At 33.2% G+C, this 25,846-nt stretch overlaps 1 protein-coding gene across 7 annotated transcripts; it reads right to left on the bottom strand.

The window, feature by feature from the left end:
• Positions 1–25,846, bottom strand: LOC106400730. Of its 7 annotated transcripts, none has more exons than XM_022704202.2 (10): positions 25,530–25,846; positions 16,494–18,588; positions 16,215–16,358; positions 16,059–16,148; positions 9,701–9,841; positions 9,254–9,495; positions 6,410–7,282; positions 2,167–2,313; positions 409–2,066; positions 1–291 (listed from the first exon to the last, which is right to left on the bottom strand). In XM_022704202.2, exons 1-9 carry the CDS (start codon positions 25,531–25,533, stop codon positions 427–429), a joined length of 5,376 nt encoding a protein of 1,791 aa, XP_022559923.1. In that variant the 5' UTR covers positions 25,534–25,846; the 3' UTR covers positions 1–291; positions 409–426. The 7 variants fall into 7 exon arrangements, with proteins under 7 accessions (XP_022559923.1, XP_013696562.1, XP_022559928.1 ...); XM_013841108.3 differs by having other exon boundaries at positions 9,254–9,486; positions 25,530–25,844; XM_022704207.2 differs by having other exon boundaries at positions 16,059–16,127; positions 25,530–25,844.

Here is a 25,846-nt window from a genome sequence, read left to right as displayed (position 1 = left end):
TAGAAAAAGAAACAAACCAATGAGTCTATCTTCCGCTCTAATACAATATCAATGATTGAACAAGGTGAGTATCATCAGTCAAACAAGCAAAAATATATAAAATCAACTTTGATTCCAACAACAAAGAAATTTTTGTTCTTCTTCATGATACTCCAACAGAAAACGGCAAGTCTGATAAATTATAGAGCATAAGAAAAATGCAGAGAGTTTATTATTATTACTGTTCTTGCTTGTTATCTTCGATAAGCTGATTCCCAACTCGATAAGAGATTCACTTCAGATCAGATTCGTCTACAAAAACATAAGAACCAAAAAAGGTCACAAAAACCTTTTACCCATTTGAAAACAAACAGAAATTATTTATTTTTCTTATGGATGTTATTTTAATTAGGGAAGAAAACATTTTACCTGTAATTGCTGAGGACCTCATGCACCATAGAACTTAACAGAGGGAATGTGCTGGACTTTGTAATATTCTTCTCCTCCTTCCGACAATCTTCCCTCCCATTCCTTACCCATACTATAACAAGTCAGATTCTTTAAGGAAGGGATAATTCGCAGCCCCTCTGGAATTTCCTTTAACTTGTTACAGTCAGTAATGTCCAAACTATGAAGAAGAGGCATGGAGCCTTCCTCTATTATCCACTCTTCCAACTGCTCTAGTAAGACTAACTCAAGCTCACGCAACTGCGGAAACCCACTACCCGAGCAAACCATTCTTCTCGCACAATGAGACCGATCCAATAACTTAACCTTTCTCAAGTGCTGCAACGTCTCTAATAGTGGCATCGGATCATGCTCGAAACGACACTCAGTTAGAGATATGTATGTAATGTGAGAAGGGAAGCGTTGTTTTTCTAGCCTCACTGGCCTATACATAAACAGCTCCAGCTTTATGAGATCATCGCAATGTAAAACAATTCCCTCTTTGATCCAGCTCAGGCGATCATGTATGACGAGATTTTCCAGGTGTCTCAGGCCACTTATTGATAAAGAGAGAGTTTCTGAAGAGGTCTCACCAGTTACTTTGATTGAAAGAGTCCTCAATCTGATCATACAACGGAGATCCTCTAATCTGCTATTCTTTGTTGAGAAATTCTCCAAGGTCTCCAAGTTTACTAGATTACCCAATTCCAACTTGGTCTTCTCATGCATAAACTTTGGTAATGCAAGGTATCTCAATTCTCGCATCTCCATCAGAACGTTGGGCACATGTATATCAATATCAGCTACATCTATGTTCAAATAGATCAGCAACATCAGGTTTCGTAGGGAAGAAGGTAGATGAGATACCTCAGCAGATTCTAAGCTCAAGTATCTTAAGTGGATGAGCTTTCCTATGTCAGAAGGTAACTTCCCTCCTTCAAACTTGGCTTTATCGAGATCTAACACCCTCAGAAGTTGTAGCCTTGTGAACCTTAAACCAGATAGCCTACAAAAATCCCCCTCCGAATTAAGGATAACTAAGAGAGACCGAAGTTTTGGATTATTTATATCTCTCTCAACATCTAATGTGGTAGTATTTTGGCAGACAAATCTGCGAGTAACATCAGTTTGTAGGAAGTTCTCTTCTTTTGCTTTAGTCAAACACATTTCCCTCATAATGTCATGCATACTACAGGTTTCAAACCTCAAGCCCGTGCTGTCTCTTTCGAAAGTAACCATATTTCTCCTCGCGAGCTCCTCTATATAGCTATCTCCAACATCTCGAATGGTCTCTTCATCGTAATACGTACCGGTGAATCCTTCTGCTGCCCAGTAATAAGACAGTTTCCCCACACTTATTCGATGATCTTCTGGAAAAATTGCCAAATAAAGGAAGCATTGCTTCAAATAACTAGACAACTCTTCAAAGCTCAGAGACATTACATGGAAGCGCAAAATATTGTTGTCATCATTGAAATCAGTTCTTCCCATGAGATGGCGTTCAACATTCTCACATATCATTTCCCACTCATGCAGTTTGTATTTCTTCGCTAATAAACCTCCTAATATTCTCACAGCCAATGGCAGTCCCCCACAATATTTGATCATATGCTTACCCATCTTTTCCATTTCCTCATATGCTGCACAACATCATCAATACTAAATTATTGTGCAGGTAGATTACAAAACCAAATTACAGTATACCTAAAGGATAAAATCTCATAAAATTATAAGAAGTACCTTCCCCGAATGCATCCTTTCTAGGAAATGCTATCGTTTGCAAAAGTGTCCAACTGTCATCAGTTGTTAATAATTCTAGATTGAAGTTGATGTGTCTTGTGTCTCCAGCGACATTCTCATTTCGAGAAGTAAGTAGCACCTTCCAACCTAAAAAGATATTTACTCTTTTAATAATACCCAAACACAAAATAGCAAATATCACTTTTAACATTTTTTAGTTATAATTATTATCTACTTTTTATTTATTAATACACGGAAAACAGTTGGTAGCGATACGAAAGTTGAAAAATAAATAGAACTTAAAAGTAAATAAAATGGCTAGTCACAATTATATAGAAACAAGATCCTTCAAGATATTTTAAGCGTAATAATCAGAGAAAACATCTTTAACTAATGCAATGTTGGTGTTGGATAATTCCAATTACCTTGAGAAGCAAGTTAACTCATTAAAGTGAAGTTTGATGGGTTAAGGAAAAAGGAAAACATATCGAGCTTAGGAATGTTTCCATATTATTATTAAGAAAAGATGTAGCTTTGTCCTTAGGAAAAGATGTATCTTCTTCCTATATAAAGAGTTTTCATGGAGAGATGTTCCATCAAGAGAAACACATTGAAAGGTTTAGTTTTGAGAGAGTTTCTAAATCTAATAAGAAGTGCTAGTTCTTATAATCTTTGTGTTTGTGCAACTTTAAATTGGTATCAGAGCTCCGGGTTTCGAAGGTCGTTTACAAGAGGAGTTGTAACTTCGATCAAAACATGGGAGACGATTCTCAAGGACGTGATAAAGGTCTTGAGATGAAGAAGGACATACGATGTCCGATGTTAACATCGACCAACTACACCGTATGGTCGATGCGAATGAAAGTGATGCTTCGTTTATACGAAGTTTGGGATACAATTGATCCAGGGAGTGATGATGCAAAGAAGAACAATATGGCGATTGCTCTGATCTTTCAATCAGTCCCGGAAGTGCTAATACTTCAGATAGGAGAACATGATACATCGAAGAAGATTTGGGAAACTATCAAATCTCGTAACCTAGGTGCTGATCGCGTGAGAGAAGCAAGGTTACAGACTTTGATGTCTGAGTTCGACAAACTGAAGATGACAGACACAGACACGGTGGATGACTACGCAGGAAAACTTTCAGGCTTAGCATCGAGAGCAGCCGCATTAGGAGAGATAATGGAAGCATCAAAGCTGCTAAAGAAGTTTCTGAAGGGACTTCCAAGAACGAAGTTCATTCACATCGTAGTTTCGTTAGAACAAGTGTTGGATCTGAATTCAACGGGGTTCGAAGACATTGTTGGGAGATTGAAGGCTTTCGAAGAACGCATCAAAGAAGAAACCCAAGACGAAGATCAATCGAAGCTAATGTTTGTAAAGAATGATGCACAAGGTCGTGGAAGCCATAGCAACTCGCGAGGAAGAGGACGAGGAAGGTCTAATGGTTCTGATGGTCATAACAAAGGAGGAGAAGCTTCAGACAAGACCAAGAAGGACTACTCCAAGGTTAAATGCTGGAGATGCGAAAAGATGGGGCACTTCGTGTCACATTGTCCTACACGACCAATAGAGGAAGCTAACCTAACGGAAACACAAGAAGCAGATGCATTATATATGCATGAAGTAGTATTCCTCAACGAAGAGAGAGTGTTTCCTAAGAGGTTTGATGAGTGCAATGGAAATACGAGTATATGGTACCTTGACAATGGTGCAAGTAACCATATGACAGGCAAGAGAGAGTTCTTCTCAAACCTAGATGAGAGCATCAAAGGCAAAGTCAAATTCGGTGATGGATCAAACGTCGAGATTGTTGGGAAAGGTTCGATCACATTCATCGGAAAAACAGGGGAGAGAAGAGCACTCAAAGATATCTACTACATCCCAAGTCTTAAACACAATATCATAAGTCTTGGACAAGCAACCGAGATGGGTTGTGAGGTTAATATGAAAGAAGATCTACTGATGCTTAAAGATCCTCGTGGAAGGCTATTAGTACAAGTTGCAAGGCAACCAAACCGATTGTACAAGACACCAATGGAGGTTGAATATCCGAAGTGTCTTCAAATACAAGAAACTGATGTTACATGGACGTGGCATGCACGGCTAGGACATGTGAACTTTGGAGTCATGAAGAATATGGTAGACAAGGAGATGGTAGTAGGGATGCCTCAGGTGATACACGAGAAAGATGTGTGCAACGCCTGCTTAGTTGGGAAGCAAACTCGGAAGTCTTTCCCGCCTAAAGCAAAGTATCGAGCATCACACGCATTAGAGTTGGTACATGGTGACTTGTGCGGTCCGATATCACCATTAACACCAGCAAACAATAGATATGTATTTGTCTTAATTGATGATTACTCAAGATATATGTGGACGATGCTGCTAAGAGAGAAGAGTGAAGCGTTCGATCGGTTCAAAAAGTTCAAGGAGTATGTGGAGAATCAAACGAAGCTACAACTCAAGACTTTTCGCACCGATAGAGGAGGAGAGTTCACATCTTCTGAGTTCATTCGTTTTTATGAAGAAAACGGTGTAACTAGACATCTCACCGCATCATATACACCGCAACAAAATGTGGATGAAGAACCATGATTATTCAAGCTTCCTCATATCGATGTTACAGAAGAAGGAGATGGTGATGAGCATCAAGATCACCAACATCACGAAGAGCAAAACGATAATGAAGAAGAAGAAGCTGTAGACGCAGGTGAACAAGAGCAAGTAGCAGAGAACAACGATGCGCATGTAACATCAAGATATGGTCGTAACATCAGAAAACCAAAGCAGTTCGATGATTACATCCTACTCGCTGAAGTTGAAGGTGGCAGACTCTTGCTCACCATCGATGGTGAACCAGAAAGTTACATCGAAGCTGCAGTGATACAAGCTTGGATCGATGCAACGAAGGCAGAGATCGAATCTATCATCAAAAACAAGACCTGGAAGCTCGTCAAGAAGCCGGTAGGTGTGAATCCGATAGGTTTGAAGTGGATCTATAAGATCAAGATGAATGCAGATGGAACCGTGATCAAATACAAAGCAAGGTTAGTTGCAAAAGGCTACGTGCAACAACAAGGCATAGACTTCGACGAAGTATTTGCACCAGTTGCTCGGATAGAAACCATACGACTACTCTTGGCGTTAGCAGCAACTAATGGATGGGAGATCCATCACTTAGATGTGAAAACTGTGTTCCTGAATGGAGACTTAAATGAGGATGTATACGTGACTCAACCAGAAGGCTTTGTGGAGAAAGGAAAGGAGGATCATGTGTACAAACTTAGCAAAGCACTATACGGTTTGCGTCAAGCTCCGAGAGCTTGGAACATCAAACTCGACCGTGTTCTCAAGGAGATGGAGTTCACGAAGTGCACCAAGGAACCTGCGGTATATCAAAAGAAAGAGAAGGGGGAGCTTCTGATCATAGCTATATACGTTGATGATTTGTTTGTAACAGGGTCTTCACTCAAAGTTATCAAGCAATTCAAAGATGATATGTCAAGAAGATTTGAGATGTCAGACCTCGGGAAGCTTACATACTATCTTGGTATAGAAGTAACGCAAGGAGCTGATGGCATTCACATCAAACAAGAAGGATACGCGCAAGGTATACTTGTCAAGACGAAGATGGAGTCATGTAACTATTCTCATGTTCCGATGCACACGAGTTTGAAAGTATCAAAGGCAGAGGAAGAGCCTGAGATTGATGCAACATCGTATCAAAGCATCATAGGATGCTTAAGAGAGAGTCATGGAGAAGCAGTGAAGCATCTATACTCACGTTCTGATGCAACATCGTATCGAAGAAATGCGATGCACCTATTAACGGTCTATGGAAGTTCATCGGAGTTCAGAAGATCAACATACCCGAGATTCGAGTTGGAATTAAGGGGGAGAATGTTGGATAATTCCAATTAACTTGAGGAGCAAGTTAACTCATTAAAGTGAAGTTTGATGGGTTAAGGAAAAAGGAAAACATATCGAGCTTAGGAATGTTTCCATATTATTATTAGGAAAAGATGTAGCTTTGTCCTTAGGAAAAGATGTAGCTTCTTCCTATATAAAGAGTTCTCATGGAGAGATGTTCCATCAAGAGAAACACATTGAAAGGTTTAGTTTTGAGAGAGTTTCTAAATCTAATAAGAAGTGCTAGATCTTATAATCTTTGTGTTTGTGCAACTTTAAGTTGGTTCGATAAAAAGAAGTGTTTAATATATGTACTATAATATAAGGTCACCTTTTGTGTTTGGAAGTATTTGACTGATTCGCTTCCAGTCTTCTTCTTTCCATATGTCATCTATGACAATCAATGATTTGGATGCTTCCAGCAATAGAAAGATTTGCTCTTGGAGTTCAGATTCAGTCATATGCAAAATACTATCTTCATCTTTTTTGGCCAAGAGACTCCGCAAGATCATTTGCCACACAATCTTTCGGTTACAAGCTTGTGAAATACCCACCCATGCGAACCTATCAAACTTGTGTTTTACCATATCGTGATTAAAAGTTTGTCTAGCGAGGGTAGTTTTACCAAGACCACCCATCCCGGTTATGGAAACCACTTGAATATTGTCTTCCTCGACCAAAAGACTAACCAATTTCTCAACATTTTCTTCCAGCCCCACAAAATTGGGTTTGTACTCTCCAGCAAATTTTTGTCGCATCCTTTTTTGTCTTTGTAGAAGAGGTTGTGAATCCTTGCCTTCAGTAATAACCTGGTGTACTCCAAAAGCTTGCATAACGCTGATTATCTTAGAAATCCTCTTGCTTAAGCTATTCATATCCAAAGCAAATTTCCTGCCAGCACGCCCTCTGAAAAGCCTCTTGAAGACACCAGTTTTTGGGGGGTTTTCTTCAAGAAGATATGTCTCAATAATATCTTCCGCGTCAAAAAAAATTTCTTTGATCTCTTCAATACAACTTTTCACCTCCCTTGTATGTTTTTTGGCATTTGCATCTGCTAAAAATCCCCTTAAATAGAGTAAATCACTTTTTACCATATCTATTTCATCCGAAGCTCCCTGAAAACGCTCGCTTTCTTGGCGAAGCAACTCCCAAAGCTTTTGTATTCCAAAAGACACAAGTTCCCCAGCCATAATGGTTCCTCCTGCTTAAGCAGTATGAAAAGAAGCAAGCTACGTAAGGAGTTAAATATTACAAGTTCCTAAAACGCAAACATTCATATGTTGATTAAATCTTTAAGTTGATAGAAAGTTTATATTGCCCGCTTAGATAAATGAAAAAATGAGAAATTGTCAAAATTACCACGTAATACCACTTACTTTAACCACATTTACTCTATTTTTAAAGAGATAAACTAGATCTCGACCCGCGCAACCGCGCAGGTGTTTGTTTCCATTTTTTTTATATAAACATTTTGTTTACAATCCTAAATTAGAATATATTATAATATATATATAAAATGTGTTTATCACTTTTTAAAACATAATAATTTTACCATATATGTTTTTTATTGAATAAATTGTTTCAAACTATCACATACGTCAGATTTTTTTATTATGTTTTTTGGATTGTTATTTCATTATTTAACTCGTAATTATATATAAAGATTGGTAAATATTTTTTTATTGTTACCTTGAAAATATTGTAATATTTCGATGTATGATTCTTAGCGTCGTTATTTATAGATGGTTAAATAGTTAGGGTATTGTAGAGAGTATATTCTTTGAAATCTATGATTAATAGACATTAAATAGTACGATATTATGTATTAGTTGTTATGGAAAATATAGTAGATTTGTTGAGTAGTTAACGGCAACAACAATTAGTGAAATCTAATACATATGTTTGATATATATCGTTAGAATATTTTGCAAGTCTCAAGCAAGAAATCTGGAAAAATCGTATCTATTGAGATATTTTGCTCCTATATACTTGCTTTTCAAGTTAAAAGATATTACAACTAATTTGATTTTATGATTATACTTGCTTTTCGAGAAAAATATATTTTTGACTTTGATCACAAATTTTGTAGCTGTTTCAAAACTACTGATTGGTATAGGTTTATTTAGAAGAAAAAAATGAATTTTATCACAAAACTTATAGATGGTTTTAAATCTAGTATGGGTAAGGATTAAGATATGTATAATATTGGTTTAACTGGTTAACCGGCAGTCTAGTCACATCAAAACCAAAAAAAAAAAAATTGAATCAAACTTACGATTGATATGGATTTATAATGAATAAAATATCAATTTTGAATTAGATCACACAACTTGTAAGTGGTTTGAAAATTAGAATGGGTAAGGATTAAGATATGTTTAATGTTGGTATAACTGGTTAACCGGCAGTACAGACACACCAAAACCAAAATATGAAAATAATTATAATCAAACCATATTGCAAACATCACGTGCTTAACCAAAATATAAAAGATAATTTAATTCAAAGATAAATTATGGTGGTTATGTAAACCGTAATTAAAAGGGTACGATTTTAGTATTGCGTGGATTAGTTAGCCATATTGGTAAGAATAATTAGTTAGAGATTAAATGTTATATGACATTTTAGAAATATGTCCATTAAGTCCATTTTTTAAAAAAATCACACATGAGTCAAAGTTGTGACTTCTCTTTTAATATATAAGATATACACTTATAATCTTAGGGTCAAATAATCTAGACTTAGGTTTAGAGTTGAATGGTGAAATTTTGGAATGTGAGTTTAGGATTTTGTTTTATAAAAATAGATTCAAAAAGAATATTCGAATTTCAAAAAAAGTTCAAATTTTTTTTAATAAAAATTTTGAATTTGAAAAGGTATAATTCAAAAACTATAAATTTTTTTTTTATTTAAAATATTATTTATATATCTATATAGCAATGATATAAAAATATTTTATGTGTTTGTTCAACAATTCGAAATTGTATATTATTTAATCCATTATACAGTATTAATTAATTAATTTTATATATTTTTGCTTATGATTCTTTCCAAAACCTCTTGAAGAAGAAAAATGTTATACACTAGATATTTGACTCTTAATAGTTGCGATATTTTAGGGTATTTTAATATTTATGTCCTAAAATTTGTCAATTAAATTCTTTGTAAAAAGAAATACCAGGAGTGTCAGTCATATTGTGGATCATGCCATCTGGCGCCAAAACTGGGTATGATTGTGTGTGTTCCAGAGTTGCGTGTTTTCCCGATTGAAACACATTCTCTTCGGTGATGCTGTTTGGGATGGTACCTTTTTCACTTTCTAAAGTCTCTACCAGGACTATGTCTTCGACTGGGTGTGACTCAGATGCCAAACCATCCATCTTCTGGTCTTCAGCCAATGTCGGAAAATCCCTGCAAGCCCTATAATTTATTACATAACTAGTTCATGGAAGCTAACACGATAGCTTTTCAGTTTCGGTTAAAACAAGAACGCATATGACACGCAAGATGGAAGGTGAGGAAATTTCGGTGGGGAGATTGAGTTGTTGACAGCAAGGTTTATTTAAATAAGAAAACAGGATCGAAAAAGTTTAGAGAACATAATGCTTAATAAGGAAGAGTAGACCTGTCATCAAAATTGGTGATGCTGTTTGCGATGGTACTTTTTCCTCTCTCTGAAGTCTCGACCAGGGCTACGTTTTCATTGGGGTGTAACTCAGATACCAAACCACCCATCTTCTGGTCTTCAGCCACTGTTGGGATATCCCTGCACCCCTTTCAATGTTTTAACTAGTTCGAACAAACTCTATTCTATTAAATTAGAATCACTATGAAACTAATATTTGTATGATAGTGCATTTAATAATATAACAAGGTTGCGTAAAATTATTAGTTTAGATTTGGTGGACCAAAAATATCTTTTAAAATTATCTAACTAATTTTCTTTGTAATCGACCAAAACATGTAACCGACTTAGACCTGGTTGAATAATCTTTTTTTTTTCTTGTGTGTGGTAGGTTTTAAACAATTGGTATAAAGAAGTAGTCTATTGAATTTTCATTTGGTTGGATTTGATTCTGTTGACAATACTAAATCGAGAAATAAATGGGTATGCCAAACACATAAATAATTGGTATATAAAACTTTAGAATATAAAAGTATAGAATGGAATTTTGAATAGATATGATTTTATTGTGTAGACAATATTAAACCGATAATTAATTGGCTATGACTCACGGCAAAGTTGGTTTGCGATGTGAATCTCACGGCAAAGTTGGTTTGCGATGTGAATATAATTTTGCTGGTTTAGTTATTTTGTAAATTCGCGCTATTAAAAAGCAGAGGCATAGAGTTCTAATTATAAAGTTGAATTAGAGGTTAGGTCAAATTTGTACTTTAATTTTAATAGTTTAGATAGAAAGATGAAATAAAAATCATTTAAAAAAAAATTTGTTAGCGTAATGTTAGAAAATTTAATGTTTGTTCTAGTTACGATTGTTAGAATATAATTTTTTAAAAAATGATTCGTCATTTCATATGGAAATGTTTATAATTCCATTTTATACATCTACTCTATAGAATAGATTATGATATTTTCTATGAGGTAAGTAATGATTCAGGTTTTTGAGTTTTTCTAATATGCATGAATGATAAATGTTATGAATCTGTTTTCATTTCTCTTTGCAGGGACCAAAATATTTCTTTTCATTCATGACCAAGAGAAGTCATGGAGAAGAAGAAGCAAATGTCTATAGATCAGATTATTGCTAATGAGGACCTACCCAACTTCCATAGATTCAAACATGTAGACAATGAGGAGAGGAAAAAACAAATGAAATGTGTGTATATATATTGTGTATATGTTTGTCTCAATTATAGTTATGCTGTAAGGGATTAGACACAGTTGTATTAATGAACTGTGAAAGATTCAAATATAGGTGATGATTGTTTTGCTAGTTTTTAGATTTTGGTTTTTGGTTTTTAGATTTTAGATTTTAAATTTTAGTTTTTGATTTTGCATTAGATTCTAGATTTTTGAAAAGCATGAATGGTTGTTTTAGATTTTGGTTTTTAGTTTTTGGTTTTTAATTTTTGGTTTTTAGATTTTGGTTTTTGTTTTTAAAAATTAAGAAAATGAAAAATATGATTAATAGTAAAAACATTTTTATGAAAAATATAGAAAATAATATTATCAAAGCACATATGAACTTATTTTAAAAATAAATAAATTATTTTGTTGATTCTTAATAATTTCAATTCATAGTTTTAGAAATTAAAAATTTAATGATCAATAAATTATTTTGTTGATTCTATGGTCATGATTGTTTGTTAGGCTAAGATTTCGATTTTTAATTTTTAGTTTTATTTTTAATTTTGGATTTTGCAGTAGATAATTAGTTTTCTGAAACAAGAATGAGATTTTGATTTTTGTTTTTAAATTTATTAAGATATTTAATCTAATTTCTTTGTTTTTTTTTCCTGTAATATTAGTTCTTAGAATATGTTTAAATTATTATAGAATTCATTTAAATAAAAAACCTCTAATAGTTTGATATGTGGAAAATATTATTTTCGTGAGTTTGTGTTTGTTTTATAAAATGTTGATGTGGTTTTATATATTAATATAATTAATAGCTAGTTAAAAGATAGTTACAAAAAAACTAGTTAAAAGAAAAAGAAAAAAAAATTAGTCGTGGGATGATGCATTAGAAACCCATAAAATCTGGATTTTGATTTTTATGAGTAAAATGGCAAAAAAGTTAAAATCTGGGTTCCCTAAAAAATAGAAAATCTATTTTACCAAAAATCTTGATTGGGAAAAAAGTAGATTCTACAGAAACAAAAACCAAAATCTAATCTAGAATTTGCAAACAATCAACCTCATAATTTATTCATGCTTGATGAACTTATGAAGGTGTAGGTTCAAATATAACTACGTTAGTGTATTATGGGTAGTCGACAAATTTTTTAATTAGAGGGGAAAGTTATTATGTAATGTTAATCTAATAATAATGAATGCTATATTTATTTTTAATGATAAGTGAATAAGTCTAAATTTCAATGACAACCTATTTTAAGTAGATAAAAAGTAGGACTTTATTTTTAATAGATTAGATGTAAATGATAGTTTTGTATTTATTTATTGTTGAGATCCGTTTAAACAAACAATTAGACTATTGTGTTATGAGTCTATTACATCTCACACATAATATTAATTATGTATTTTATTTGATTATGTGAAACCTAATATATGTGATATTTTATAATTAGTTGCTTTCATCTTCAAATAAAATAAATATAAAATGGCTTGACGGTTATGCATAGTAATATATGATGAAATTATGCATAACTGTAATGTATACATAAAGATTGATTTATGTTATGCAAAATGGTTTTTTTTGTTATTGTATATAAATTATTTTACTTTTCTTAGTCATCTAAATTGTATAACAGTTTGTATAATAAAACTTTTGTAGATGAGTTATATTATTTGGTTGACAAACTGATCTATAACATGTAAGTTAGTATTGGTTAATATCCATGTTCGAGAATTCGTTAGGCGCTAGTCGGGCGGTCGGGTTGGGCCTAGCGCCTAACAAGAAAATCGGAGATTAATCAGAAATTATGGGGGCGGAATTTTTAAAGTTTTATTTAATTTATCGATATATATACTAGATAACTTGATAGAATTACAAAGAATCTAAAGTGGTCCACTGGCCATCGTTGTATTAATGCCCGCAGTAGGGCCGGGTTCGAATCTCTCTTGCCTAATTTTGGTCATTTTTTTAAATCCAGGTTTAATGAAGGGTAAAAAGGATATTTTCCTTTCATCTTCTTTCTTTCTTGTGCACGACCTTAAACCTAAACATGGCGGCTACTTTTTTATCGTTTTTACAGTGATTTCTTAATTCTTTTGCTAGATCTGTACTAATTATTGATGAATCTATGAAATATTATTCGATTTGTAGAGTTTAAATGAAGAAAAACGAAGTTTTTCATAAACACCCGATTTTTTGGCCGATTACAGTCTACTCCCGACGGCTCCGGCCCGCACCGCGACTTTCCGGCGATTACGCGGCCCTCGGCGCCGCGTTTTAGAACAGGGGTTAATATGATATACAATAAGACCAGGTACATGACTCAACTAAATCTTTATCCCTGGATAATATGGTTCATTTGGAAGGTTAGGAATAAAAAATTCTTCAGGAGAATAGATAGAGATCCTTTGGAACTAGTTAGAGATGTTGAGAGTGAATGCCAGGCCTGGTTTGAGGCTAATGAAGTGGTACAAGCAGTGACACAAGACACTATAAATGAGGAACCCCAAGCCGTAAGCTTGGAAAATATTTGCTTATTAGATGGATCTTGGACACCTTCTGCTAACTTTAGTGGATGTGGATGGACATGGATGGATAGTTCTGGGAACACTCAACTTATGGGGACAAAAAAATTTCCTCAACGTGAACCATCCTTGCATTCGGAGGTAGAAGCACTGCGGTGGGCGATGGAAAATATGCTGCAGCATTCGACCTGCCAGAACTTTGGGACAGACTGTAAGGAACTGATTGCAATGGTAAAGGATCCTCATGCATGGCCAAGCTTTGCGACGGAATTGGAGAGAATAGAGACACTACAGATATGCTTCCCGGATTTCAATATCACTTACGTTCCACGGGCGCACAATCAGACTGATGATTTCTTAGCTAAGACTACTAGATCTTTCCATAAGGAGTTACACTTTGTTGGTTGTTCTATTCCGGTTTGGTTACCCAGACCACCTCAAGTTTGTGTAATAGAATAGCCTTTTGACGTTAAAAAAAAAAAAAAAAAAAAACTAAATCTTTAGTATATAAAACCAATGAAAAAATATTGAGTGGGTTAAACTATTTTGACAGTTTTATTTACCCATAATCATAGGTATGTTATTTTTAATAAAATGGTGTAATAGATAGATTATGTGTGCTCGACATTATTGTTATTATTATTATTTTTATGATTAATATATAAGATAGGTCAATTTTAGTAGGACCATTAAAATAACTTACACTAGATTTCGACCCGCGCAACCGCGCGGGTGTTATTTTCAATTATATACATATATTTTTTGTTTTAGATTATTATTTAATGTTAATCACTATTTAAATGTTTATATTTCAAATATAATAATTTATAGTTACATGTTTTCTCTTCTTATTATATATTTATATTTAATTATTAAATAAATTAATGTGCATAAAAACATAATTTTAATAATTATTTTGTATTTAATTTATATTGAATTTTTACCTGCCCTTTCAAAACTGGATTTCATTTTTGTAATATTTTTATGTTTATTTATTTTACATAATATATTATTGTATATACAAAAATCTAAGATATGTTAATTTTTATAAATGTATTGTAGTCTAACATCAGATATTATTTTAACATAAATATTATATATATGAAAATAAAATTTATTAGCTATCAATTTAATATAATTTTATCATATGTAGTTTAATATAACAATTTTATTTTAACATGATTGATTACGAATATAAAATAGATAAAAGTATGCTAGAATTTTTATTTTAAATTATATAAATAATAACTCTCTACATATATTAATGCATAATTATATTTCATTTATAATTATGAAATTATTGAAACTATTTTTTCAAATAATATATTGTTAAAATATTTAGATCCACATAATAATCTTATTTTAATATACTTGATTTTGATTATATAATTGATAAAAATAAGATAGAATATTTATTTTTCATTTTTATAAACGATAATTAAATATATTAGGGTATAATAATATTTCAAAACTAATTACGAAATTAGTTAAAATATTTACATATAATATCTGAAAATTAAGTTTTTGTTAACATATTTTAAACAGATTTTTCGAAATTGTTTATATATATATATATATATATATATATATATTAAATATAATTAAAATAGTTCAAATATCTAATATATTGTTACTCCTATTTATGAAATCCCTAAAATAATGGGAAGAAACTGATTTTAATTAGTTATGTTTTTTATTGTTAGCTTAAAATATAATGTATAGTTGAATAAATATTGCACATACTGTATTTAAAGTTATAATTTCTAGTAAGAGTCCATTTAGTTAAAAATCATACATGAATGAGAAGTCATGACTTCTCTTTTAATATATAAGATGAACAACTTTTTATCAGTAGACAAAAAGTAAAATTCTAAATTAATAAATTAGATTTAATATATATATATACACACTAAATTCAGATTAAGATTAAAATTATAAAAAATAATTTTGAAACTCGAGTGATCAATATAAAAAATAAAAACCATTGCAAAACGTATCACAATAGCTTTCCATTTTCGGTAAAATAAGAGCGGGGATGACACGAAAGATGGAAGGTGATGAAATTCGAGTTGTTGACTGGAGCTACGTTGCACGGAAGCTTCATCAGACGTCCGCTTCCCGTTTCGGAACTGGAATCAGAATTGAAACCTTGTGGAAGCTTACGGAATCTCGCTTCCAAAACGCTTCTAAAATATTATCTTTAAAAACACGTTGGAAGCTTACGATTCCGTTTTGGAATCACGCTTCCATTTTTTTTTAAACACAATGTCTTATATCAATAAAAATATAAAATTTTAATTTTAATTTATATAAAATCCAAAATTTAATAGTATTGAATATATTGAATAGAAATATAAAACAATTAAAATTAATACTATAAATTATCTTTATGCATTGAGGTATTTATTAAAGATAAATCATATATTCAAATATATTATGTCAATTAACTATAAAGTAATAAAAATAATTAATATAATAATTTAATTTATGTGTATTTCACAGTTTTAATACGAAATCATATAATTATTATACATATAAATGATTTATTTTAAATTTAAATCATATAATTTTTAGTTCTAGATTTTTTTAAAAAATTCTTATAATGTATATATATATATATACATACGCTTCCAATACGTACCCGCTTCCTAATTTTCTTAATAATCTCGCTTCTGCGCTTGCATACGTTTCCGCTTCCACGTATCCGCTCCTGTTTCCATGTAACATAGGACTGGAGAGGTTTATTTAAATCAGAAAACATGAAGGACAAAGTTTAGAAGAGTAAGGAATAAGAGACCTGTCATCAAAATCGGTCATGCTGTTTGCATTGGTACTAAATTTTCCTCTCTCTGAAGTGTCGACCAGGGCTATGTTCTTATTGGGATGCGACTCAGATGCCAAACCCTCCATGTTCTGGTCTTCATCCATCTTCAGAAAATCCCTGCACCCGTTCAATTTGTTACATAACTAGTATAAACAATTATAACGGAATATCACCATTGAAATTTATCACAATAGCTTCTCAGGTTCTGTCAACTGAAGAACAGGATGAATAAAGATTTAGGAAAGAAGAGACCTGTCATCAAAATTGGAGAGATGTTGCTTCATAGCTTCATCCTCCCTTTCAACTCCTTTTTGGCCAACATCTGATCGCACTTGATTTCCTTTATTGCTAAACGGACGTCTTCTCAGCTTTGGACAACCTCTTATGCAAAGATCTTTCAGAACTGGAAAGGGTAGAGGAGTCCAGTAGATGCTCTCTAGTTGAGGCAAACTTTCTAGGCTGAGCCTAGTTAGATTTTGAAAAGGCTCCTCACTCATATCACCTGTGGGTTTCTCTTTGTTTATTATATGTTCTATTTGCTGACATTCAAGTAACCTTAGATCGCCGAGATTCGGGGCTAATAGCAACCATGTCAAGTCCTTGAGACCTTTGCACCAAGAAAGAGCCACTGTGCGTATGTTCTGTAAATACGGAATTTTCTGAATGTTACCAAAATGTATCGTCTCTCTTTGGATGGTGCTTCTCCAATCAACGGTTATCTCCGGGATATCACACATCCCAATATTAAGTTCGCGAAGACTCAACATAGAGTTCAGCAGTAGTGTTCCTCCATCTTTTATTGTAATCCCTTTGAGATGTAAATGTCGGATACAACTTGCCAACTTGTGGATACTTTGTAGCCGCTCCAAAACATCAACTTCTCTCACGGTTAGATTCAGCTCTTTCAGATTTTCCAAAAGTTGTATATTCTCCAATAAGCTGCGATCCATCGGAACTGACCGGAATAATCTCAGCACTTGCAAATTCAGTAAATAACCTATCACGTCAACTTCTAGAAGACGAGGGGTGTCATCCAAATCCAAGTGCATCAACCTTTTCAGCTCTGTCAGACCAAGCGGCAAACGTTTTATCCACGTCCATGATAAGTTGAGAAGCCGCAGGGACACCAGGCTTGAAACTTCTTCCGGCAACTCAGAAAGTTCTTTGTTACGCGATAGATTCAAGACCACAAGACTGGTCATCCACCGAAAGAAATCACCCGAGACCCATTTTAAGTTGTTTTCTTGGAGAAATAGAGTCGTAAGCTTGGGACAATCATGAGAGTCGGATATCTTGTCAACCTGAGTAGATGTTACTGACATCCTTCTAACGTTACTCCAATCATTCACCTCTGGCATCTGATGTCTATCCTCACCGCTTACCACGACAAAGTTTTCTTTCTGCCTCCCGCAGTCAGTGGCTATCCACAAGGCCATTCCACGAACCATGTCATGCATCTTTACCTCATGTTCAGATTCATCATCAATCAACAATCTCATCATAACCAAATCAGCCATCATTTCATATCCCTGTATCTCAGCTATCTCTCTGTCTTCATCTTCAATTACTCCTTCGGCTATCCAACAGTCTACCAGATCTTGTTTATTTATATCACAACTTTTCGGAAACAGAGCACAATACAAGAAGCACGACTTGATATTCTCACCAGGCAGATTATCGTACGCAAACTTCAAAATGTAAAGAAGCTCATCTTCAGTGCCTGAAACTTCTGGGGTAGACGAAACCAAAACACTAATTGCTTGATGCCATTCTTGTACAGTCCTTTTGCGTGACATGGTCTCGCCGATGAGACTGAGAGCAATGGGCAAACCACGACATTTTCTACAAACTATTCTTGCCAGCTGGGGTATGTCTGGATGACTTTTTAACGTTGTTTCTCCAATAATCTCTTGAAAAAAATCCCATGCTTCTTCTGCCAACATTTCTCCAGAATCAATTGGGTGAAGTGGGAGCATCTTTTTGACGTAAGACAAGGGAGCTCTCTCAACTATTACTTTAAAAACTCCCTTAGATCTCAGTGCTTTAACTTCTTTCAACGTCGTACACACCGTCTCGCTATAATGAAGGGTCGATTGAGATATCTTGGAAATATCATCATACATTGATAAATCGTGACATCCTGAAATACTTTCATCAAGGAGACTACTCGCCTTCGATTCAGTTTCTTCTGCCATTGAAATCCATTCCTCCACTTCAGCTAGCGTTTCTATACCTCTGTCCTTCTCTTTCGACACCCTTTTTAACAACTCATATATCATTGCATTGAGGGTTCCCATTTCCACCTCCAAATCCTCCAGATTTTTCTCTAGGTTGTGTGAGTACTCCTCTTTTCAAAAAAACAAAAAAAAAACTAATAAGATATTTGCACCCATTTTAAAGAGGAAGGTAGAATATAGAGACAAAATCATTAAAACAGTCAAACCCTTGGTCGCAGTCTAAAAACAAGAAAGGGTGTCAGATTTTCAGAGAAGAAAGACATTTCAAGAGTTCTTGTCCAAGTAGAAACAAGTTTCAGACTAAATCCAAGTACCAAGGAGTAGTAGTTGAGGAGAATCTGTTATGGTAAAAGAAACCAAGCGTGATGCTGCATGGTTATATGTCTCAAAGGCTCTACATTTGACAGATATAGTGTATGTAATATGAATGGATGATGGACACAAGCTGCAACGGTCATATGTATGATACACAACAGAGAGTGATTTGAGAATACGACAGAAGGCGTTGGATGATCTGTTTGTATGGGAAATAAAACAACATCAAAGGTTAAGGGAGCTGGGAATGGCATTATCAGAAATGAGGATGTGACAACCTTCTTACTAGGATTGGGCAATCGGGATCTCAATCAGGATTCGGTTTAGATTCATTCGAATTTCGAGTTTCCGAGTTCATGAATTTCAGCTCCATCTGGATATTATAAAATTTTGGGTCATATTCGGTTTGGATTTAGCTGGGTTCGGTTTGGATTTAGTCAGGTTTTTGGGTTTAGTCGGGTTCGGTTTGGTTTAATTACATGTCCAAGATTCGATTGAACCTGAAATAGTTTCGATTTTGGATATTAATCAGGTCATATGTTCCAAAAATATTGATTTGTACTGGATTAAATTCAATATATATTCAATAATTTCAATAAATTGTTTTACGTGACTCCCTCAAACCATATTGTTTTCCTTCAAAATAATTTTGGGAGACTCGTCTATCAACCATACAAGACTCCTCTTTGAACAATACATAACAACATCAGATATGGCATGACAAACCAAAATCTTGTACGACAAAAAAATCATACATAATGAAATGTAACATATTAAAAATTAACAAAAAACACTATTAAATTTTATTTTAAAAGCAATGTTTAAACTTGAGAAGCAAAATTATTAATAATTTAATTTCAAATGCCATTATCAAAATATAAAAACATTAATATTAACCAAACACCAAAAATATATATTAAACTAAGTATTTGAGTCAATTATTCATGTAATAGATAATTATTTTAGATGTTCAATAATATCTTAGTGTATTTTGGTTATATATTAGGAATTGATATCATGTTTGGTACAAGTTTCTCTTTTGGGAGTTTTGAATATTTTGGGTTTATTGGATATCCATTTAGGTTTGAGTTCGGTTTGGATAAAATCTGTAAACAAGATTCATTCGGCATTTATATCGGTTGAGATCGGTTCAGATTCATTTTTATCGGATCAGGTTCAGTTTATTTGCCTAGCCTACTTCTTACCAATGTTAAGTAATTTATATTCCAGGATGAATCATAACTTGCTTTCTTTGGGAACAATGGAGGATGAATGTGCTTGTGAATTAAAAAAAATAGGATTCTTAGTGCAAAGATGGGAGTTGCACAATAAACTCTAAGTAACAATCAAAATCCTCAGATAAACTCTCTAACTGTATCTGTGAGGCAAAATATTCAAGTGAACATCATCATCAGCACCATCCAAGGACGCCTAAACATTACACGGGGGTATGAGATTAGCAAAACTTGACTTTCTGCGATTTGATGGTGAAAAGATCAAGGAATGGGTAAGCAAAGCAGGACAGTTTTTCGTGATCGATAACACTTTGGAATATTCAAACGTAGGAACCACTTCCTTAACTTGCCATGAGCCAATTATTCAAGATGATGAACAACAAGAGATTAAGCATAGTTGGAGAACATATAAGTTGTTGATCAGAGAAAGATATGATGAAATTCTTCATGATCCGATTGTCGAATAGAAAGAGTTGAAAGATACATAAAGATATGTGAGTATAGAATCAACAATACAATGCTTGGTTTTGGGGAAAATTTTATGAGAAAGCACATCGTCGTAAAACTTTTTCAGTCTAGTTGGCCGATTACTAAGAATCAGAAAAATACTTCAATGGAGGAAAGATGTGTTAGAAATAAAAAAGATGATGAATACCACCAATAGAGAAGTGGTGAAACCTAGAGATCAAGGTCCACCTTTGAGGAAGTTCTTGTCAAATGAAGATGAGTTAATGCAAAGTAGAAGAATTGTGCCATTACTACGATGAGTAGTATGTGTGAAAGCATTTCTTGGAAAATAAGAAAACTCAACCGCTTTTGATGGAGTGTGAGGAGTACGAAGACCACAATAATAAATAATACATTGATGGAACATAAGAGGTGTTAGAGGATAATGATGGAGCTGAGAGGAAGAAAAAGATCTTATAAACAATGGACTTTAGATTTTCAATCATAGATTAGGTTCAGTGATTCATGTAAAGAGAAGGAAGTTATCAGCACGTGAAGCTTACTCTAACATCGCAGCAAAATAGAGTTGCAAGTTGGACAATTTACACTATCATGGAAAAAGTAAGAACTATGTTGAGTGACTCTGGCTTACCAAAGGTATTTTGGTGGAAGCAAATCACATCAACTAAACTTGTATAAACTTGGGCCTATTACCATACTACTGAAATTGTATGTTCTGACTAATGTATATAATCGATGATATCTTGATTTACAGCCATACAATGGAAGCTCACTTAAATCATTTTCCGAGAAGTGTTTGAATTGATAAGAAAGAATCAGCCTTTCGTAAGAGAAGCAAATGCGCATTTGCTATAGCTGTTTGTTTATAGGTTTGTAATTTATTGTTTAAAATATTCAGTTCTTTAGTTGTTTATTTACATGTATGTATATGTACTTTTCAAAAATTTGTAATCTAATCTATTAAAATAATATATAAGAACATATATATAGAATTTATTATATATTAATTATTATGATGGTGAAACTATAATTTTATGCTTCATATGGTTTAACTAACATGAATCCATTTTGGTATATATATTAATGTATAATGAACTGAAGCTACATCTTTACTAAAAGAAAAAGAAAAAAAACTGAAGCTACATCTAAAATGGGCCTGTATCTAATATGTTAAGCCTATTAACATAACTTTGAGATTCAATTGGTAATATATATTTTAAGTAAATTATTGGGTCTATCTAAAAAGTTTGAAAAAACAATAAAACAAATCCATGGGCTGGTCTAATAGAATTTTATGGTAAATACATTTACTTAACGAAGAATTAAGAGTGCTTAATTTGGTCTACAACAACATATGACTTCGTGTATTCACGTGATTTTAGGTGTTGGTTTTGTACACGTAAAATTATTAGGCAGAATTTGCTAATTCACAAAACATTGTTTTATGCCCAATGGCTAGAATGGTAAATATTAACGAAAATTAAGGATTAAGTATCATTTGTACTTTTGTTTTAATAGATTAGATGACATAAAATGATAAATATTAAGAAAAATTAAGGGTTGGTTATGAACCAGATTGTGGATGGCTCATAACCAAGAAATTATGATTTATAATCTTTCTATTTATCTATGACGGTGTAATCTCCTATATAAGGAACCTCTATGTTATGAATAAAGATAGACTTTTCCATTACTTTCACAACACGTTATCAGCACGATGCTCTAAATCCCTAAACTAATACCCAAATCGAAAAACCCTAAAACCCTAACCCTAGCCGGAGATCCGAAGAACCCTAAACCCCAATCGCGTCTCTTGTTCCCGCATCTGTTCCAGCTCGCGTTCCCAATCAGCTTCAGCCCAAGGCATTCCTGATCCTAGCTCAGACGTTCGCGACCCGAGAGCAGCTCCAGCACGCGACCTCTTCCTCGTTCACGACAGCACCAGACAGCTCGCGTCCGACAATCAAGGCGTTCCCGATCAGCAACAAAGGACGTCTGTGACCCGATAGAAGCGACTCGATCCATTCCAGCTCGCGTCCCGTTCGTGTCCAGCTCGCGGCTCAACTCCTTCGGTAGTCCGATTCAACAATCATCTAAGGTTAAAAGGTAATTCATAACCTAAGAACCCATAATCGAACATGAATTGATTGATAAAGAATGAAACCCTAAAACCCTAATCTTTATGAATCAAAACCATAGGGTAATAGATCAAAAATCCTAATTGAGTAAATCGAAGCTCTAAAAAGTTCGATACCCCCAAACCCTAAATCATGTTCCAACATGATTAAAACTCCAAATCGAATTTTACAAGTTAAAATCCGATAAACCCTAACTCTATATCTATAAACCCTAAATAATATAAGTATCATAATTAATTATACTATAATTATCAAATCACATATTAAAACCCTAATCGAATATTTTGAAATCAAAAATGTTTTCGGTTTTGATCATTGAGGTTTTAAATCTGATTGAATCTGATACTATGTTGCTAGAATTGTTTGACTGTTAAATTGATAGATTTATTTTCTCATCCTCCTTGGTTAATTGTTCATCTGATTTAAAATTGTTTAAACCGACCAGCCTGTTAAAACATTGATTGAATACGATAGGTTGCTAGCTTGCTTTGCTTATATATAATCCGATAGGTTGACAGATTGATAGAGGTTTACTTGTTTAAATCCGAATGATATGATTGCATGATTCTTGAGGTTTAATATCATCTGCTAGGATTGATAGTTTTGTAATCTGATCTGTTTTAAATAGAAACCCTAAATAATCCGTATGATAGGTTATATTGATCTGATTTGGATGTCTTTGAGAATAGAGAATCCGTATGCTACGTCGATAGATTTATGATAAAATCTAATGTCTTGAGGTTTAAGATTGTATGCTAGGTTTGATTTTTTATTGATTGATCTGATTAGAAATCACGAAACCCTAATTCTAGTCCTAACCTTAATCCGCATATCTGAAACTTGAAACCCTAAATTCATTATGCTTATGAGTTCTATTAAATTGATTGATCTGATTATATGTTTTTGAGGTTTAATAAATTCGGATACTAGATAGATTATTTACACACGGTTTATGCTAAATACCAATCAGCCTTGAAATTGATTCATTGAAATTCATGCTTGAAATCTATATTCTTGTATTACTAAAATCAGCCTTGAAACTGATTTTGTGATTAATAAATCTTTTTACTAGTCTTGCTAAAATCCATTGATTGTTAAACCCTAATTGCATGATTAATTGAATCCGTTTTTGCTAGTCTTGATAAACCATAATATTATGAGCACATAGAAATAGTATTGCTGAGACATGCTAGAAATTGACTGATTGATTAAATATCTTTAAGATTGATAGTTTCATTGTCCTCACAAGATTGAAATCCGAATTGATTGTTTTTAAGAGTAAGGCCGCATGAAAATTATACCTAAATATTGAGTGATATATGATGCATAAACATGTATTATATGTATAAATAGAGTATTATACATACAAAAATACAAAATAATTCTTCTCCGCGTACTTCCCGATTTTTTTTCTGATTTTTCAATAAATCACTAGGTCCGAGTGTGCCGCACACATAGCGCCTAGCGAGTTTCCGAACAAAGGCGTACACCTATATCTCTATATGTTTGTATTACTATTACAACCACAGTGCACTTATCCCGCACGTTACCATTAATGGTTTTTCTTGGTGATTTTAATTTATTAATCATATAATATATTTTGTTACTGTATCATGTTATATTTTTTTTTTATAAGTGTGTGTTAGAGCAGTTATGTAACTATAAAAAAAAATATTGGATGTACATATTAATATACTATGTTGGATCAAATTTATATTGACATTTCTTTCTTATTTAATTGTATGATTGAAATGTGTTATTAGAATATTATGTGTTTGCGTCAAACTAAAAATGAGTCACAAATATTCAAAAAACCCAATAAGACGTGATATAGGACCCGTCAATTTTAACAAAAATCATACAAATAAAGTTAATATTATATGCAAAATATGAAGCTGATATTTGCTGGAATATTGTTTTTTTATAAAACAAATTGATGACAATAGCCCAAATAGTTTATAACAAGGAGGGTTAAAGCACAAGCGAATCACCAGTAAATTACCACAAATATTACATTTATAGTATCACTTTTCATGTTTACAATAATCGTTTTTATCCTAATTTTTAATGAAATGTAAAAAACCCTTATACCCCTAGAACTGACTAATCTAAGATTTAGGGTTTAGAGTTGAGAGGTGAGGTTTATGGTAGTGGTAAACATAAAGTTTCCTCCATATGGGAAATTGGTTTGATATGCTTACGTGAGTTTCTTATAACAATATTCCAGCAAATATCAGCTTCATATTTTGCATATAATATTAACTTTATTTGTATGATTTTTGTTAAAACTGACGGGTCCTATATCACGTCTTATTGGGTTTTTTGAATATTTGTGACTCATTTTTAGTTTGACGCAAACACATAATATTCTAATAACATATTTCAGTCATACAAAACAAATTGCTGACAATAGCCCAAATAGTTTATAATAAGGAGGGTTAAAGCACAAGCAAATCACCAGTAAATTACCACAAATATTACATTTATAGTATCACTTTTCATGTTTACAATAATCATTTTTATCCTAATTTTTAATGAAATGTAAAAAACCATTATACCCCTAAAGCTGACTAATCTAAGATTTAGGGTTTAGAGTTGAGATGTGAGGTTTATGGTAGTGGTAAACCTAAAGTTTCCTCCATATGGGAAATTGGTTTGATATGCTTACGTGAGTTTTTTATTATAATTATTTATGTACGTTCAGTGCCAACAAATGTTTCAGAATCATCACAAACCAATCTCTCTTCTTTGTTTTTGAAGGAGTTCAGAAATTGATATGAATCAGAACGACGAAGGGAAAAAATCAAGCTATCTCTTTCACCGATTATTCCAAATAAACTAATCAAACAATAAATTGCAAGAGGTGAGACAAACTAGAAACGAAGAGAATATTACCCATCTTTGCTTGGGAGCAAGAGAATAAAGCTACTACGGTAGATCAGCAACAAATTGCAAATCTCAAGTAAGGGGGGAGATTTTTAGCTTCACTCAACATCTTGAAAACAATTTCGCCACAAGGGTTTGTTGCTCATGGTGCTCAAGGTTTGAAAGAGAAGCAGATCTTGAGACGCTTAGACTGATTTAGGTTGTGAGTGGGAGGTGGAAAAAATGGTGGACCATACAGAGATAGTGGGCTGTCCGCGTTTTGTCTTTATTTGTATATAATTTCCCAGAGGTCCCGGATCTCTGCAATTATACAAAAAATGACGGAT

The sequence above is a fragment of the Brassica napus genome, chromosome A2, assembly GCF_020379485.1.
Source record: "Brassica napus cultivar Da-Ae chromosome A2, Da-Ae, whole genome shotgun sequence".
Taxonomy (NCBI): domain Eukaryota; kingdom Viridiplantae; phylum Streptophyta; class Magnoliopsida; order Brassicales; family Brassicaceae; genus Brassica; species Brassica napus.
The sequence above is the reverse complement of the archived record's forward strand: the minus strand, read 5'-3'. Positions and strand labels throughout refer to the sequence as shown.

What these genes read in the sequence shown, in the direction of transcription:
- LOC106400730 (XM_022704202.2), bottom strand. An exon ending in ATCACCAATTTTGATGACAG is followed by an intron (nt 9,496 to 9,700) that starts GTCTACTCTTCC and finishes AATAAATTATAG; the next exon opens with GGCTTGCAGGGATTTTCCGA. An exon ending in AAAGGATGCATTCGGGGAAG is followed by an intron (nt 2,067 to 2,166) that starts GTACTTCTTATA and finishes GATGTTGTGCAG; the next exon opens with CATATGAGGAAATGGAAAAG.